Below are 19,751 nucleotides of genomic sequence, written 5' to 3'. Positions count from 1 at the left end.
ATATGTGGGGGTTGATGAACATGGAGTAGGGGGACCTATAAAGAAATAGGCTGTCTCTCTTGTTTTGTTTTTTTTCTCCCTTGCCAAGCAGAAGGGAGGGGAGAGGTATTGACTAAAATACTAATAAAAATATTGATAACCAAAAAAAAAAGGAGAAATGTAATATACAAAAACGTATCCCCTATCTGCAGGAAAAGAGGTAAGCCTTAGATCGTAGAGGGTCTGACTGTTGGGACCTCCCACGACCTCCAGTTCAGGGCCCCGACTCTTTCTGGGAACAGGCAGTATCAACCCCTGCAGGAAGGGGCGGCCAGCATGCCCCATCCATATATCTCTATGGGAGAGCCGTTCGGCTAGCTTCGGCTCTCCCATAGAGATCAACAGTCTCCGTGATCTCCCCCCCCAATGTCCTTCTCCCTTCCCCTTAATGTTATGTTGTCTTTCTAGTTTCTTGTCTGTCCATGAGCCCAGTTCTTGGGACACTCCTTCTGTTCTTCTATATTAATTGCATTGTTTTTTACACGATTTCTGTTTATTATTATTCAATTGCCCGTTATGGTTGTTTGCTTTTGCAATATATTCCCTCTGGGATGTTTGTATAGGACCTTTGTCTTTTGCTGACTGTCTTATTTGCTACCTGGGCAGTTTAGTATTTTTCCTGGCTGTTTTGTTTGATATGTGCTTATATCACTGTTTTCCTATGATTATACTTTGTTTTTGAAAAAAATCTCTTCAATAAAAACAGTTAAAAAAAAAAAAAAAAGAGATAAGTGGAGGGGGCCTGTCGGCCACCACTTTGTGCAGGGGTGGAAACACTCCATTCCTGGGGAGAGCCAGGGCTCCATACAGGAAATAGCAGGAGGGGTGGTCCCATTGGTCAGACTCATCCCTCCACTCACCCACCACTAAAACTTATCCCCGATCCTGCAGTTAAGGGCTACGTTTTTGTAAAAAAAAAATGTAAATTTTTATATGTTTTGTATGTATGGATTACTGGTGATGTTACTAACATCTAGGAAAAATTTGGTGTCAAAAACACCTTTCGAAAAATAGTGACTTGTTCCATACTGTATGTTTGCACTACGGTCTCTTGGTGCACTATAAGCCGCAGTCTAGCAGCGACATGCTTCCATCTTGTTTTTTGCAGTTTTTTCTCCTACAGAATATTAGATTTTCAATACATCTTCTTCAGTTCTACGAGGTCTTGAGATTCAATAGTCACACAGCCCAAGGATGAAATATTTGCTAATCGCTAAGGCAAGTAATGGGCCATTGAAGTGAATGAGCTTTTGATTTGCCTCACGGCTTTCCGATAATTAGCGAGCAGGTTGCGCGATGACAAAGCACATGACTGTCAGCCCTTCAGCGGCACGTCCACACACAATTCATTGCAGGTGCCGTGGAGAACGTTTGTACAGCAGCCCCCTCGGAGCACACAACGGTGAACGCCAATTTCACGCGTCTTGTTTATTATATTGCACGTCACGGTTTTTATTGAGGTGATGGCTCTGCAGCAAAGGGGGAGGATTTCTTTTTATTTACTTTTTTTTTTTTTTCAATTCCGTTTGAAGGACAAATAGGTTTTCGTTTTGCAGGTATTTCCAGATACAGGCAGCTGCCAAATCTGCGAGTGACCTTTCATGGAAAATGACTTGATATAGAAGTGTCATAAATCCAAGGCTGTGACACTGATGACATTTCAGATGAGTCGGGAAGTAAATTTAAAATGGGAACGTGCAAGGTGAACTGATGCATCATGTTGGGGTAAATGCGGCAAAACGTAGCGGTTTTCAGCTATTATATTGTAGGATATATACACTATAGACAGATTAGTTATATTTTTTTCAGAATTTTGTTTAAAAAAATAAGGGGAGGATAACACAATTCAGTACTGTATGGTGGTATATTAGATACATAGAATGGAACCACAGTGGTTAAGTTTCCACCTCTGCTGACCTCTAGTGGCCAGCCAAACTAGGCAGTTCACTAGTCCAAAAATAAAATATCTTACTTTACAGCCTACAGTGAAATAGAATTTTTTAGAGTTGGGGATGTCACTATGAGTGGGCAGATTTATCTGGGAAGAGCTTGTTTTCTGCGTCAATAACTCTTGAAAAGAAACAGACAGCTGGTTTACCTGCATTAAACCCAAAACACGGGGCTACAGTGCGGGTAAACCGGATTAAAATGATATATAAGTAGCAGCTCCTTTAGGTGATCGAGGAGCCATTGGTTCTTTGCTCTGTCAAAAGAGCCGAGCCGCCCGCATTTGAATATAGGTGCGTCTGTAAGATGCTCTTATGGTAAAATGTGTCCCAGACTGGCCAGCTCTGCAGAGTGGTGATGCGTACATACATTATATGCATAGCCACTCACTTAGGGGGGCAAGTTAGGGGGCTGCAAGGCCCCCTCGAGGGTGAGGCCTTAGGCAGCTGCCTAACTCGCTTACTGGGAAAGCCGCCTCTGACTGAAGGGTCAATGTAGCTTATATGTAAAAAATAAACTCCATATTAGTTAGATATCATATAACTTGATTTAAAGAGGTTATCCAGCATTTAAAAATTGATCCTCAAACAGCTAAGCGAAAAATTTATAGTATCTGTAAAATTTCTAACAAATAAATTACAAACTATGCTTTTTGTTTAGCTTGTGCCGCATTATGCAGTGTAGGATATCCTAAAATTTCTTTTCACAGATATTTCTGGGCTTCTTTTGGAAATGCCTCTATCTAGAAGATATAATTCCATTTTAATTCCAGTTTTGAAGTACATTGCTGATAAATTAAGGAATTGCATTATCTGCAATTCCCTCATAGACTGCCATTAGCACAACCGAGCTTCCTGAAGAAACGATCAAAGGCTACGTAAAGGCAGCCACAGGGAAATCTTACTCTCCGCTGCTGTCCTTGGAGTCTGTCAACAAACTTTAATTGCTGAAATTAGATGTGTAGCTTATTTTTTATGAATCTTAAGAGCTTTTCCTAAAAAAAAAAAAAAAAAAATGTGTTAAATCCTTTGCATTGTTTCCAAGGTGAAACGTATGACCAGAGGGACCGTCATCGATTGCTAGAATGAGAGATCCTAGGATGCCATGGGTTACCCATCCCTCCCTGCCAGCACATTTGTGTGGAGGAGGAGTTGTATGAAGAGGGGCAGTCGAATACTCAGTACTAATGTACTGGGAGTATAAATACATTCCCCCATCTGTAGCTGGCCCCTCCATCAGTCCAGATCTTCTATCCCGAGTATAGGTGATAAGTAGACACGGCTAGAGTATTACATAAAATTTTTCAAATACTTTTCATATGTGACCCTTTTTATTTCCATTTTAATATCAATGAGTAACTAAATTGTCCTTGTTAAAGGGTGCTCCGGGGAAGTTAAGAAGAATACAAAGGCAGCTCTTGTGGCCAGAATCTTTTTCCTTGCTTGCAGCCCAGACTACAACTCCCAGAAGTCAGTGCAGCTGTGTTTAATTACTGCCAGCCAATTGCTTTCACTGTCTGTGTGCATGCTGTGTTCTTGTAAACGGTCAGCAGCACACACTACATGTCTTTTCTTTTAAACTATCCTCCCCTCCAGCAATAAATCATGCTGTGCTCTGAATGGCAGCAGTCAGTGATAAGATCTACAGCAAGAAAAGAGCAGCGTTACATGCAAGATCCTCACACAGGGAGAGAGGGGAGGTGTGCCTGTGAAGCCAGAAATCGCATGGTGTTTGTCTTGCAGGAGGGTGGGGGCTTGGTCTCATTGAGGGGTTTACACAAAGACAGGCAAAATCTGATTATGAAATCTTTCTCTCACTCCCTGCAATGAAGTCACAGGTTGACCACACCCCTCATCACATCATGGCCACGCCCCCTCAATGCAAGTCAATTGGAGGGGGCGTGACTGCCGTCACGCCCCCTCCCATAGACTAGCATTGAGGGGGCATGACCGGGATGTCACGAGGGGCGTGGAACATTTACTTCCGAACGCTGGCCAGTGGAGTACCCCTTTAAGGATGTATTCACACGTACAGTATCCTGGGTATCTTTGAAGTACAGGATTTGAAGCTGCATAAAACATGCCCAGCATACTATACATATGAATACATCCTAAGAGGCTCTTATTTTGTAAGCATTTTACTTTTATTGGCTGTATACAGGGAGCCCCAAAAGGCCATTTCCTTCAGAAGACCACTCCTAATGTACTCCAGAATGTCTGATTGATTTTCTACTCTTTCCTATCTTATGTATACTGGCTGGCGATGTGATCTGGGCTGGTTGTCCTTTGAGGTTCCACAAGGTTCATAAACCCTTCAGTAGTGAGGATGTTTTTATGGCCTTGGCATAATATGGTCTTTTCATGCTGCCATAACCGTTCCTGATTACCTAGATGAAATGGGTGTAATTTCCCTTTAATCTTGCTGAGAGCTCGAGATGAAAATGGGAAAAAATGTGATACCTGCAGAATTGGTTTGGCGTGGGCATGAAAGCGAACACTGCTGCATTAGCTTACTGTATAGAAGGGATTATGTCCTTAATATGGAATGAGTGATCCGGACGCATCCCGTCGTAGTAATTAATACCTCGGGAATGCGAGTGAGTATGGAGATGCGGCTGCACGGCGAGGCAATTACAGGTGAAAGAGGGAATATGAAGATGAACGAGGATTTACAATAAAACGGACGCATGGCGGAATAATTACCATCAAAGATCACGTTCCTGCCCCCACAAAGGGATCCAAGTTATGACGTACATTACCCATGAGTCTGTGCCAGCTAATCAGACCTCCATGCTGACCCAGTTTCCTTTCTCCTTCAATATGCCTTAATCATGCATATTTTATATCTATTTTATTTATTAGTAATTATACAGAAGAGGCTAACTCTTAATACCAGAGCCCAAAATCTTGGGCATTGGTAATGTACACTGAGCAGCCATAACATTAAAACCGTAAATGGTTATATATGGGATATATTAGGCATCACACACGTGAACAGTCAAGTCTTGATCGTGTTTTTTTTTTAATTTTTTTATTTTGAAAGCAGAAAAAATTGGGAAGGACCTAAATGTCTTATTTAGCCATCACTGTTTGGCCATTTTGTCATTTTCTAACTGGGTTATAGCATCTCTAAAATGTCAGGTCTTGTGGGGTGTTCCTGTTATGTAGTGGTTGGTAACTAACTAAAATTGGGGCAAGGAACACAACTCGTATGCAGAGGTTTGGCCTGGGCGACAGGTTTTTGGATTAGGTAAGGGTCCTCTATGACCATCCCATAAGATGGGTCCTAGTCATTGGGGAGCAGACAGAAATATTTAGTTTGGAGAGAGGAACGCAGCAGGGGTGCCCCCTGTCCCCCCTTCTGTTTCTTTTATATATTGAACCCCTTGCAATAGCTATTAGGCAGATGGAGGAGATAGAGGGGTTTGGTATCCATAGGAAGGCTAGTAAACCTCTGCTTTATGCAGATGATCTTCTTTGTATGCTTCAAATTTAGGAAAAATTGATCCCAAAGGCTATGCAGTTGGTTGCATCTTTTACGAATTGCTTTGGCTTGAAGGTTAATTGGTCCAAGTCGAGTTTATTACCTTTCAAGAGGGTCAGTAGTGGAGTAGGGGTAGGGTTGAAGGTTTTGGAACCTGATCATACTATTGACTATCTCGGGATAACAGTTGGAACTGACCCGGTTCTCTTTCCCGATCAGAACCTATAACCCTTGTTAAATAAAATTAAAAATAAAATTGATACATTGCTTAGACTTCCCATTGCAATGGCAGACAAGATGATAATACTCCCACAGATCCAACATATCACTCAGTACCTAATCCTGACCATGTACATCTAATGTTTATGTGTCTAGCACCTTTATTTATTTATTTTATTACACTTTTAATTTAGCTCACTAGTCTGAATTCCTCTCAAAGGGAGGGGGTGTGGCCTCACTGTGCAGGTCTCCGCCCCCTCCCTCAGTATGCTGTCTGCTCACATCTCCCCTAGCATTAGCAGAACTACAACTCCCAGCTTGTCCTCACTGACAGTAGTGGGACACAAGCTGTCAATCAAGGAAGTGTGTCCATGACATAGGTGATGACTCATGGACACAGCAGGACTAGTATGTGTCCAAGCAGGCAGGGGGACAGTTGTTTGACTGGCTTTTCAGTATGAAATACTGAAAAATTTCTAATGAAAGCAATTGCAAAACCTATTGGTTATACATGATTTACAACATATCAAAAGTTTTTGTATCTGACAGTGCCCATTTAGTGCATCTGTTGTGGGGTGTTAGATACCCAGAAATTGTGTTTTTTACAATTAATTATTGCTGATCATAAATTAAAAAAGGGAAATTTTAGGAATGTTAATACACATCCTCTTGTTGAATTAATGAGAGGACCGGTGATCTCCAAACCTATGACAAAAATGTATAAAGTGTTGGGTCATAAAATATCAAGAAATTTTCAAGAAGTTATTAAGGGAATTGCAAATTTGAAATTCACTTCATATAATAAGGCCCATACTATGGTTCAAACTAAAATGTTGTATTATACCCCATTGGGGGTTGAAGAGTATGGGACTCGGACATGATGCAGGTTGTCCAAAATGTCAAATGGAGGAGGCCAACTTTTTCCATCTTATTTGGAGCTGTCCCCACATTCAGACCTTTTGGAAGGAAATCATTGAGGTTATTGAGAATAAGTACAGTATTAAAATTGAAGGGATTCCTGAAAAATAATCCTTGGGGATGTTGGGGATACTTCTTATAAAAAAAAGCCTTATTTGGCTATTTGCCTATGCGAAATTGCTGATAGCTAGGAAATGGTTTGGTAATAACCCCCCTCAGTTACAATACTGGTTGGCTCTGATAAACAAGGTACGTACTTATGAAAGGTTATTAGCAAAAGAATCTAAGAGGAAAAATATTGAGTTTCCCATAATCTGGGCTAAATAGTGACTTTTCTTTTTCTTATCCCTTGGAGCGGGATGGTTGGGAGTTTAATTGTACTTTTTATGTTGTATTTGCATGATCTGTTATTTTTATTGTAATTATGTTATAAAATAAAAACTTTCTTTAAAAAGAAAAAGTAGTGGTTGGTAACTAACCAAAATTGGTGCAAGGAACACAACTAGTAAACTGATGACGGGGGCACGAGTGCCCAAAGCGCATTGATGTGCATGTGGAAGTAAAGTTATCGTGTCTGTTCTGAGCCCACTGACCAAAGGCTAATACTTCTCACTTTTGTGTCAACTTTTTATACTCCTAAACATTGCCCTAAAATGTCATGTCATGTCATCAACTGGCTCCAGAAAGTTAAACAGATTTGTAAATTACCTCTATAAAAAATCTTATTCCTTTCAGTACTTATGAGCTGCTGAAGTTGAGTTGTTCTTTTCTGTCTGTGTTCTCTGATGACATGTGTCTCGGGAACCGCCCAGTTTAGAAGCAAATCCACATAGCAAACCTCTTCTACTCTGTGCAGTTCCCAAGACAAGCAGAGATGTCAGCAGAGAGCACTGTTGCCAGACAGAAAACAACAACTCAACTTCAGCAGCTGATAATTATTGGAAGGATTAAGATTTTTTAATAGAAGTAATTTACAAATCTGTTTAAAGGGGTACTCCAGTGCTTAGACATCTTATCCCAAAGGATAGGGGATAAGATGCCTGACCGCGGGAGTCCCGCCTCTGGGGACCCCCGTGATTTTGCACGCGGCACCCCGTTTGTAATCAGTCCCCGGAGCGTGTTCGCTCCGGGTCTGATTATGGGCGATCACAGGGCGGGCGGCGCGTGACGTCATGCCTGCGCCCCCATGTGACATCACGCTCCGCCGCTCAATGCAAGCCTACAGGAGGGGGCATGACAGCTATCACCTATCCTTTAACTTTCTGAAGCCAGTTGATATAAAAAAAAAAGTATTTTCCTGGAATACCCCCCCCCCCCCCCCCCGTCTAAATGGTCCAGTCCATTTACATGTTAATTTAACAGCAATTTACTTTCAAAGGGCACCATGTAATGCATCATTTCTTCCTTAGGGGGTGCTGTAAGGAAACACTTTCCGCCATGATTCACATAGTTTTTAATAGTTTATGAACTTTGTTTCAGATATTGGGTCCAAACACCAAGGACTTTATGAAAATTCTGAAATAATTTTTTCTTTCTTTCTTCATATAGATTTTTTTTTTGGTCTCCCAAAGTTAAGCTGATTGTAGGGGTACCAGAGCTGGGACCCCCACTAATCACGAGAATGATGATGCTAAATTATCCACTCAAATAAATGGGGGGACAATTTTCTTCCGTTCTCGTGATCGTCGGGGTTCCAGTGGGCACACCTCCTACCGATTTAGCTTGTTATGACCTACCCTATGGATAGGGGGTCATTTTTGATGATGGGAATACAGATTTAAAGGGGTACTTCGCTGCTCAACATTTGGAAAAAAACTGTTCCGAGCGCTAGAGCCGGCGGCTGGAGCTTGTGATGTCATAGTCACGCCCCCTCATGTGATGCCCCACCCCCTCAATGCAAGTCTATGGGAGGGGCGTGGCAGCCGTCACGCCCCCTCCCATAGACTTGCATTGAGGGGGTGGGGTGTGGCTTCATGAGGGGGTGGGGCTATGACGTCACATGCTCACAGCTCCAGCATTCGGAACAGTATGTTCCAAATGCTGAGCAGCGGAGTACCCCTTTAAATCAGTTCAGTACCACCTTAAATAAATCCTATAGTATAAGGTGGCTAGGTGGCTAAGGGTCTCGTGTGTGCAACATTTCTCAGAGCTGGTCTACATGTCTGAGGGGGTCACCTGGGGGATCTTGGTTACTGTAGTAACTACTACCAGCATGCTAGGAGTTGTAGTTAAGCAGCATCTGTAGGGCCACAGTTTGGAGACCACTGTTATAGATATCTTTAGTCCCATGAATTCCTTCCATTTGACATAATTTCATCTCGGTCTCATGCCGGCGTTGGCGCTGAGATAATTGGTTTCCCTCGCTGGGGCTCCAGTTCTAAACACACACACAAAGTCCAAGGGAGACAGGTCCGTGAACACTGCGGCTAATAGCAGAGAAGAGGAATAAAGGAACTGATGAAGCAGCTTATCCCTTTGAAAAGCAATTGCCAGAATGCTGTGTCTGCAGCAGCATATGGCACCGGGGTATAAAACTGTAACGGTTTGTGATGAACTAGCGCTGCGCGGAAACAATGGGTCTAATCTGAGATATAAAGACTGGAAATTGTGTAATTTGCTCTCCGTTTAACGGGACCAATATCCACACAGTGTTTGGTATCATGTTTTGGAGGCCCCTAAATATTGTGTCTGTCAACTCTGGAATCGTTCCAATAAAGTGTTTGTTTTTCGAGTCTGGTTGTGTTGACTTTTGATTGGAGAATTGAAAACAAAGTCATAGACTGGAAGGGATTGTACAGAATACATAAATAGCGCCATACTTGTGTATTGTCTGCATCTGGTATTGCAGCTCATCTCCATTCAACTAAATAATGAATACAGCAGTCCCTCAAGTTACAGTATCTATTGGTCTCAGGATGACCATTGTACAGTGACCCCCCCCCCCCCCGCCCCGACCTACGATAATTTCAACATGCGATGACCTCTCAGAGGCCATTGCATGTTGAAGGCAGCATCAACATACAATGCTTTTGTATGTCGGGGCCATCGCATAAACGGCTATCCGGCAGCACAGACTGCTTCAGCTGCCACCAGATAGCCGTTTACGGTGCCCCGTGTGCTCTGGTGATGGTCTCCTACCTGTCCTTGGGGCTTCGGCGCGTCCTCTTTGAGATCCCCTCCATCATCGGCGCTCTCCATCATCGTCATCACGTCGCCGCGCACGCCGTCCCGTCATCCAATAGGAGCGGCGTACGTAGTGATGTGATGACGGCGACGTGAGAGCGACGATCCCGGACAGCAGAGACGTTCCGGAGCGGCGGGGATACCACGGTGACGCGGCGACAGTGATGGAGCGTAACATCCAGGGCAGCGGTGATGAGCGGTGACGGGTTCGGAGCGGCGGGGACAGGTGAGTACAACTTCCTATTCTTTACATTGCACGGATCCCTCAACAAACGATGGTTCATTTGGAACGGATTACCATTGTATGTTGAGGGACCACTGTATGTTGAAAGCATTGTATGTTGATTCCAGGGCCCCAGTCCTGCGTGTGTGCATGGGAACAGAATTTCTGCACTTTTTCCACAGCAGAAATGTTGTCCCCATTGTCCTACAGGACCAGCCCTTGAGTGGAAATCTTGGGTGAGGTCCCAAAAATGTTTCCCAGGACTAGACCTCTACTTGAAACCATTGTTGGAACCATAACTCTATGGAAACCTGATAATTGGTTCTGAAGCCCCCAAAATGTCATTAAAAAGTTGGAAAAAGTGAGGATCAATTAAAAATAAGTAGATAACTAATACAGATAAAGCAAATCCTTACATATAAAAGTCTATGTAGAGGACAGGAGCTTCTTCAGGGTCCTTTACAGAACACACAGTGTCCTAAAAAAATTAAATGGAGCCGCCCTCACCTGGTGTCCAAAGGAGCAGCTAACCCTGGCACAGGTAAAGAGTACAGAACATGTAATACCTTCCTGTACAGTAGGAGGCGCTACCAGCCAGTCAGTGCATACACTTAAATACTGTATATACTCGAGTATAAGCCGAGTTTTTCAGCACAATTTTTCGTGCTGAAAATGCCCCCCTCGGCTTATACTCGAGTGAACTCTCTGCCTGTCAATCCCTTCATCAGTGGTCTTCAACCTGCGGACCTCCAGATGTTGCAAAACTACAACTCCCAGCATGCCCGGACAGCCATCGGCTGTCGAGGCATGTTGGGTGTTGTCGTTTTGAAACCTCTGGAGGTCCGCAGGTTGAAGACCACTGCGGCCTTTGTCATCATCCAGCCCCCCCTTTTGTTTTGTACTCACCTCCCCTCGGCAGGAAGTTAGGGTGAGCTGTTCCGGGCCATCTATAATGCAGGGACCGTCCGGTGGGGATGGTTAGTCGTTGCGGGCTGTCCATTTTCACCGGGGGGACCTCTTCTCCGCACTTCGGGCCCGGCCCCGGACTAGTGACGTTGCCTTGATGATGATGCACAGGGACGTTCATGCGCAACGTCCCTGTGAGTCGTCGTCAAGGCAACGTCACAAGTCTGGGGCAGGCCCGGAGCGGAGAAGAGGGCCCCCCGGTGAAAATGGACAGCCCGCAACGACTAACCATCCCCACCGGACGGTCCCTGCAGCATAGATGGCCCGGACCAGCTCACCCTAACTTCCCGCCGAGGGGAGGCGAGTACAAAACAAAAGGGGTGGGGAGGGGCTGGATGATGACGAAGGCCACAGTGGTCTTCAACCTGCGGACCTCCAGAGGTTTCAAAGTTACAACACCCAGCATGCCCGGACAACCGATGGCTGTCCGGGCATGCTGGGAGTTGTAGTTTTGCTACATCTGACCAGACTGGCTATTCTCTGGTGACCTGGAAAAAAAGGTTGAATGGGGCTGTCCGAGACTGCCACCTCATGATCACGTGATTAATTGGTCGGAATGACCAACCAATCACTACCCTGCTGGGCGGCGATCGGGGCCGGCGGGGGTCTCTTACCTCTCCCTGGCTCGGCGGGGATCCCCTCAGGAGCAGCGGCAGGAATGGTGGCAGCAGCGGCGGCGGTCCTGGCGGCAGGATACAGCAGGAGGGGAGCTGTTGCATAACTACAACTCCCAGCATGCACGGACAGCTAAAGGGCATGCCGGGTGTTGAAGCAGTGGGCCTCCAGCTGTTGCAAAACTACAACACTCAGCATGCCCTTCGACTGTCAATGCATGCTGAGTGTTGTAGTCTTGCAACAGCTGGAGACACATTGATTGTGAAACAGTTTGTGTCCTAAATTTTATAGTGTTTCACAACCAGTGTGCCTCCAGCTGTTGCAAAAATACAACTCCCAGCATGCACCTAGATACTGTACATGCTGGAAGTTCTAATTTTGCAACAGCTGGAGGCACACTGGTTGGGAAACACTGAGTTAAGTGACAAACCCTCAGTGTTTCGCAACCAATGTGCCTCCAGCTGTTGCATAACTCCTTTGGATAGGGGATAAGATGTCTAGGGGCGGAGTACCCCTTTAAATCCGTGTATATTTTCTGAGCTGTGTCTTCTGGCAGTGCCCTAGCGCTTGCTCTGTGGTTCTGTTGGATCACCAGTTAATTATTGCCAGCAAATGATTCTCCAGTCAAGTATTAAAGTAATCTGTTATGAGATAAGTATGTGCAGATACAAAGTCTTTATGGGCTCTTTTTTAATATAGTGAATTTAACACTGCAGATTAGAATTCCTCTCCTTTCACTTAGAAGCACAATGCTCTCTACATCTTAATTGAAAATACCGACTTCAAAAAACATCTAGATGCAAAAGAGCAAATTTCTCGCCGAGATTAATGTCTCCGATAGGCCCGGCAGACAGCGGAGAGAAAGACGCGCTCACTAAGTTTCTTTTTTCTTTTCCTTTTTTTTTTTTTTAATAGTTCATTTTGGGTTTCAAATCATTTGTCATTGTTTTCAAAGGAGGGGAAAGGAAGATTAGACAATGTGCTCCTTCATTCTCCTGCTACTGTTATTCTACAATAGTGGAACAAAAGTAAAGGAAACGATGCTAGCGGCTTTGATTCATCTTGATTGGAAGGGAAATGATTTTCTATTTGTGTTTTCACCTATCCGGTTCACTTTTTTGTATTGATTTATTATCCTTATTGTGTCTTGAGATGCTTTTTTGGGCTCACAACAAAAAGTCCTTAAAGGGGTACTCCAGTGAAAAAAAAGAATTTTTTTTTTAAATCAACTGGTGCCAGAAAGTTTAACAGATTTGTAAATTACTTCTATATAAAAAAAAAATCTTAATCCTTCCTGTACTTAGCTGCTGTATGCTCCACAGGAAGTTATTTTCTTTTTAAATTTCTTTTCTGTCTGACCACAGTGCTCTCTGCTTACACCTCTGTCCATGTCAGGAACTGGTAAGAGCAGGTGAGGTTTGCTGTGCGGATTTGCTCCTGCTCTGGACAGTTCCTGAGACGGACCGTTGTCAGCAGAGAGCACTGTGGTCAGACAGAAAAGAAATATAGAAAGAAAAGAACTTCCTCTGGGGCATACAGCAGCTGATAAGTACTGGAAGGATTAAGATTTTTTTAATAGAAGTCATTTACATATCTGTTTAACATTCTTGCACCATTTGATTTCACTTGATTTAAAAAAAAAAATTAAAATAAAATGTTTTTCACCGGATTTACCCCTTTAATGTGATCTGTAATCGGATATCAGTTCTAAGGCAGGGATGAGGGATAGGCAGAGTAGGCAGCCGCTTAGGGTAGCATTAATACTCCACTGCCCCAGAGTTCGGAACATTTTGTTTTGAACGGTGAGGCAGTGGAGTACCCCTTTAAAAGCAGCCCTTCTTGTTGAACATTTAGGCTATGTTCACACAGCAATCTCCGCACGGAAATGGTTTACCCCGACAGCAGAGCCCTGACAGAACATGCTGGCGCTAGGACCGCTTAGAAATGCTCCATCTCAACAGCAATGCATTTCCATGCAGACATGTCTAGTTCTGTATTCTTTCCGCAGACACCGGAAGATGTTTCTGGTGCGGAAATTCTGCAGTGTGAACATACCCTAATTTCCTGTATCTTTTTGTAGAACAGGAGAAGCTAAGCAGATGGATCTATAGTTTTATGATAAAAGATTCAGTCTAATGTATTCATCTAAATCCCTCCTTATTGTGGTGCTGAGGAGTCCAGTGGGCGGATTCAATTAGTGACTGACGCCTATCTCTGTATCCATACTCGTACGGGGGATGCTGTCAGTCATAGATTGAAACCACCCACTGGACTCAGTATAAAACTGCGGTGCCGGGAGCCCACCACAACTGAATCCAGGGGCCCATATTGCAAATGTTACCTGTTTTACTCTTTGTAGACCTTTAGGACACAGCAAAAATACAAATTTACTGTGGTTTGTGCAAAACTGGTGTGTTTTTACAACATTTCTTTGCAAATCGGAACATATTGCGGAGGCATCCTCTATATCTAGTGGTAAGAAGGTTTCACCATCATCTCAGACAGGGATTCTTTACTGTAAGAGCAGTGAGACTAAGGAACTCTCTGCCGCGTGATGTTGTGATGACTCAATAAATAAGTCCAAGGGGGCCTAGTTGTTTTTCTAGGAAAATATATTATTGCAGGTTATGGATACTAGATATATAGGGATGGAACGTTGATCCAGGCATTTATTCTGGAATCGGGTAAATAATTTCCCCCCTGGTGTGGGGAAATTGGCATCAGCCTCTTTTTTTTTATTTTATTTTTTTATGTGTCTTCCTCTGGATCAACAACACAGTAGGGTTATAGATAGAGCTTGATGGTCTTTTTTTTCAACCTTATGAGCTATGTACCTAAGTTTTGGTGCCAGGGCCCCACTGGAGGATCCACCTGTTTGCTGGTGGGCCAGTCTAAGCCTGACTGGACTCCTAATAGTCAGGGATCATGTGCCCTTATAGAACAATGGTAAATAATGGGCAACACTAACAATAGGTGATGCCCAAAATTTGGGTATCATTTTTGAAACCATATCTATACTTCTGCTTTAAAGGGGAACTCCACTGCCCCAGCATTCAAGATATTTTGTTGCGGGGGTCGTGGCGTCACAGCCATACCCCTCATGATGCCACATCACGCCCCCTCAATGCAAGTCTATGGGAGGAGGCGTGGCAGCAGCCACGCCTCCTCCCATAGACTTGCATTGAGGGGGCATGGCGTGACATCACAAGGGGCATAACCATGACGTTACCACCCCCGCTGCCCGCACCCAGCATGCGGAATAAAATGTTCCGAACACTGGGGCAACGGAGTACCCTTTTAAAGGAGTTTGCCTTCGAAGATAACACCAGTCGTATACACTGGAAATGTTAAATTAATTATTTTTAAATTTGGGAGTAGTTTTTAGAAAAAAAAATCACTATTGGAGGAATTCAATTTTTATATACCCTTGTTAGAAGTCCCACTGTGCTGCTTGGTCGCCTTTGGATACCATAACCCATTTTTTCTGTGGTTGTAAATGGTAAAATCCTGTGTATAGAATGTATGTGGCCATCTCCCTCCTTTCATGAATGCTGCCCCCTACTGCCTGGTAGGAATTCCGCACAATCACCAGGGGACAACAGTGATCAGTGATAAGCTCTTGAGTCCCCCATAGTGTTTTTGCACAGGGGCTCTCTACTGCCTATTGCCTAATTCATGTGTGTCCATTCCATCTTGTCACATACGTAGTTGATCGTTCAGAACGCCTAAAGTACTTGCCCGCTATGTGACATTACATATCTAAAACGATTGTCAATGCTGAAGGAAACTACTAGTGTTCGTTGTAGCTAAAGAAGTATTTGCCTTCAAATGACAGCATTAAGAGTTAAAATGCTTTTCACAACATTTGTCAGGTAAACCGACAGGAATTTAAGACATCAAAGAGTCTAACAGTGACCCCGGAGCCTGCTTAGGTTATTATTTCGGAACCCCGCTGGGTATAAGCCGCGCAATTAGTTACATCTCTCTTAGGCAAAGCGATGAATCCTGACCAAGAGTAATAAAGCTCTCCAAAATAATTGACTGCTTGATTTTCCTTCAAATGCTTTTAGGAATGATATTTTTTTTTTATTTTTTATATATTTTTTTATATCCATAGCCTGAAATGGCCGTTTTAGCAGAGCTGTTTCAAGAAAGGATCCTGAAGCAGTGTTGGATTGGCCCGCGAGGGCATGGGCTCCATGACATTTGGTTATAAACATGTTGAATTACAGCTACTACCCCAGTGTTTCCCTATGGGTAACAAGGTGACCTTGTAACAGTCAAAATCAGTTGTTTCTGACTATTGCAATGGTCCGTAGCTCCTCCCTGTGTAACGGTAACGGATCCTATGATTTTACCTAGACAACTATGTGTTGGTGCTAACCGCCTTATTTGTATATGTGTCTATGTTTAATTTACATACTAATATTGTAGTATGATTATAAAAAAGTATTTTTGTTATGTGACTGTTTAACATATCATTAATTATTTGGTTCATCTTTTAGACTCCTATCAAACTCCTCAGACTAAACCTCTCTATTAATACCGGACCTCAGGCTAGACTTCTATATTTATATCAGACCCCAGACTAGACACCTTTATTAGTATCAGACGCCAGACTAGACCTCAAAATTAATATCAGACCCCAGACTGACCTCTAAATTTATATCAAACCCCAGACTAGACCTCAAAATTAATATCAGACCCCAGACTAGACCTTTACAGTATCTCTGGCTTTTTTGTACCAGTTAGTTAAAAAAAAAAAAATCCCCAGAATACTTTTTACTACTTTTATATAGAGGTCTAGTCTGTGTTATGATATTAATATCTGATCCCAGACTAGACCCCTATAGTAATATCAGACCACAGACCCCTAAATATATATTTGTAACTCCTAAATTAAAATCAATCCCTAGACTAGGCAATTATAATATTGTCTTATCACGGACCACATCTTCGAAATATATTTAGATTCACTCTATTAATAGCAGACCCCAGACCAGACCTCTGTAATAATATCAGACCCCAGACGAGACCTCTGTAATAATATCAGACCCCAGACCAGACCTCTGTAATAATATCAGACCCCAGACCAGACCTCTGTAATAATATCAGACCCCAGACCAGACCTGTTTGATAATATCAGACCCCTGACCAGACCTCTGTAATAATATCAGACCCCAGACCAGACCTGTTTAATAATATCAGACCCCAGACCAGACCTCTGTAATATCAGACCCCAGACCAGACCTCTATAATAATATCAGACCCCAGAACAGACCTCTGTAATAATATCAGACCCCAGACCAGACCTCTATAATAATATCAGACCCCAGACCAGACCTCTGTAATAATATCAGACCCCAGACCAGACCTCTGTAATAATATCAGACCCCAGACCAGACCTGTTTAATAATATCAGACCCCAGACCAGACCTCTGTAATAATATCAGACCCCAGACCAGACCTGTTTAATAATATCAGACACCAGACCTCTGTAATAATATCAGGCCCCAGACCAGACCTCTGGCTTAATATCAGACCCCAAACCAGACCTCTGTATTAATATCAGACCACAGCCCAGATCTCTATATTAAAAACAGACACAAGATCAGACCTCTGTAATAATATCAGACTTCCGACCCCCCTGAATATATTCTAACTAATATCGGACCCCTAAATTAATTTCAGATTACAGACCAGAATCCTTATGTTATTATCAAACCCCACACCATCTCAAGACCCTAACAAAATTCAGGCCCCACATCAGACTTGCAAAAGTGTTCAGATCCGAGACCAGAGTTTTACCCTTCATGCTCCTTGTGCTTCTACGACTTTCCATGCTAGATAGTGTCAGGATTCAGTACCCAGATGGGTATACATTGCCTTATGGATTGCTCTAGTTACATTTTTTTTATTTTATTTTTTATTCTATGCAACAAACCCAGCATCTGGATAGTGGAGAGTAAAAATAGGCCGATTCCCAATAAAACTGGGCGATTTTGACCTTTCTGCCAATGTGTCAGTGCAGGGAATACAGAAACACTTTGTAACTTCTTATTGACGTGTACAAAAAAAAGATATTCACTGGAAAACCCCTTTAAGTCGTCTTGCATGGTTTGTTGTGTGCACCTAAACCATTTATGTGTTTTTTTTCTTTCTATAATCGCATTGCCTTCTCCTCAAGCCCTACTGTTAATCTTATTGAGGTGTGATAATCCCCTCATATGTGGCCTTCTAGGATGGGGATTGTGTGACATCATAGGGAAGGGCAGGAAAAGGCATTGAAGATACCGAATTAGATGGAACAGCCTCAAGATTGTGAGAATAAGAAGTATCCTGTAGACTCCCTAAATCTGCATAATTTGCTTGGTAGAACCTAAATAACTTATTAGAAAAGGTAAGTGCAATATACAATAAAGAACCCCGCACTCACCGCTCAACAAACGACTTCAAGTTCCATCGATGGACGGACCGGACGAGGTTGCAGGAACAGCTGGGGGCGATCAGAGGCGACTGCCGGCGTTTCGCCGGCAGTCGCCTCTGAGCGCCCTCAGCTGTTCCTGCAACCTCATCCAGTCCGTCCATCGATGGAACTTGAAGTCGTTTGTTGAGCGGAGTGCGGGGTTCTTTATTGTGTATTGCACTTACCTTTTCTAATACGTTTTCATTGCTTACATTATTCCCCAGCACCTCCGGACTGCAACTCCAACTGCCTTTACCCCACAGACCTTATGCAGACCTATATCCAGTACGTGTAGGCTATTAGGGTATATAGCAGTGCCACCTCTTTTCTATTTATGCAAGAACCTAAATATCGTTGGACAACTAACAGTACCAGGAGCAGGTGACATTGCCCTATCTCCACATCCCCGTGTAAGTGCAAATAAAAGTGTCGGTGGTGTATTCCCATATGTGTCCTCTACACTTATACCCCCTGAATTTTACAAGGTTAACATGGTAGAAATTCCTCAGAACTGATTTTGATAAGCATAAACTCTGCTCACGAAGGACATTTTCTCTGCTGGATGATCAAGCGGAGAAAAATCTTTTTGAGGTGCAAAAAAATCCAAAAAATGTTGCATGTTTGGGGAATAATAGGTCTATAAGCCAATAATGTCATGATTAAGGGGATACTACCATGGAAAACTTTTTTTTAAAATCAACTGGTGCCAGAAAGTTAAACAGATTTGTAAATCACTTCTATTAAAATCTTAATCCTTCCAGTACTTTTTAGGGGCTGTAAGAGAAATCCAAAAAAGAAATGCATTTCCTCTGATGTCATGACCACAGTGCTCTCTGTTGACCTCTGCTGTTCGTTTTAGCAACTGTCCAGAGCAGCATATGTTTGCTATGGGGATTCTCTGCTGCTCTGGACAGTTCCTAAAATGGACAGAGAGGTCAGCAGAGAGCACTGTGGTCATGACATCAGGGGAAATGCATTTCTTTTTGGGATTTCTCTTTAGTATACAGCCCCTAAAAACTACTGGAAGGATTAAGATGTTTTAATAGAAGAGATTTACAAATCTGTTTAACTTACTGGCACCAGTTGATTAAAAAAATAAAAAAAGATTTCCACAAAAGTAGCCCTTTAAGGATCCAGTTTGATTCGAAACGCGTTGGTGTTTGCTCCTGTGTGTATCCATGTGATCAAAAAATAAAGAGCTCCTGATTTTACTCCATATACGCGCTGGACATTCCATTTTATAAACCAATGAGTTACACAGGATTACGATGAGCACCCTTCTTGTGGTCATTGTGGGTTGAGTAATGACTGCACCATGTAAAGAGTGTTCTGTATATGTCGGAGGCATGGGCCACTCTGGATCAGTCCTACGTTACTGAGTAGTTACTCCATTGATTTATACCTGATTTCTCTTCTAGCTCCCAAACTGATGGTGACATTTTTTTTTTCCAGTGATGACAAAGCCCTTCAGGGACGTCAAGAGGAAGAGGAGGAGGTTGTAGAGGTGGAGGAAGAAGAGGTTGACGATGACGAAGACGACGGAGAAGATATGGAAGAGGATATGGAACCTGAAGAACCCTTTGAAGAAGCCACCGAGAGGACCACAAGCATTGCCACAACCACTACTACAACTACAGAATCCGTGGAAGAAGTAGTCAGAGGTAATTACATAACTGATATCTCATGGGGAAG

At 43.1% G+C, this 19,751-nt stretch overlaps 1 protein-coding gene across 4 annotated transcripts in view; it reads left to right on the top strand.

The window, feature by feature from the left end:
- Positions 1 to 19,751, top strand: part of APP (amyloid beta precursor protein) — a 301,616-nt gene that overhangs the window by 198,844 nt on the left and 83,021 nt on the right. For all 4 annotated transcript variants that reach the window (XM_056559448.1, XM_056559447.1, XM_056559450.1 and 1 more), the window contains exon 6: positions 19,512 to 19,720. In XM_056559448.1, coding sequence (XP_056415423.1) covers positions 19,512 to 19,720 — 209 coding nt within the window. The remainder of the gene's footprint in view (positions 1 to 19,511; positions 19,721 to 19,751) is intronic.

The sequence above is a fragment of the Hyla sarda genome, chromosome 2 (genome assembly GCF_029499605.1).
Source record: "Hyla sarda isolate aHylSar1 chromosome 2, aHylSar1.hap1, whole genome shotgun sequence".
Lineage (NCBI taxonomy): Eukaryota > Metazoa > Chordata > Amphibia > Anura > Hylidae > Hyla > Hyla sarda.
The sequence above is the reverse complement of the archived record's forward strand: the minus strand, read 5'-3'. Positions and strand labels throughout refer to the sequence as shown.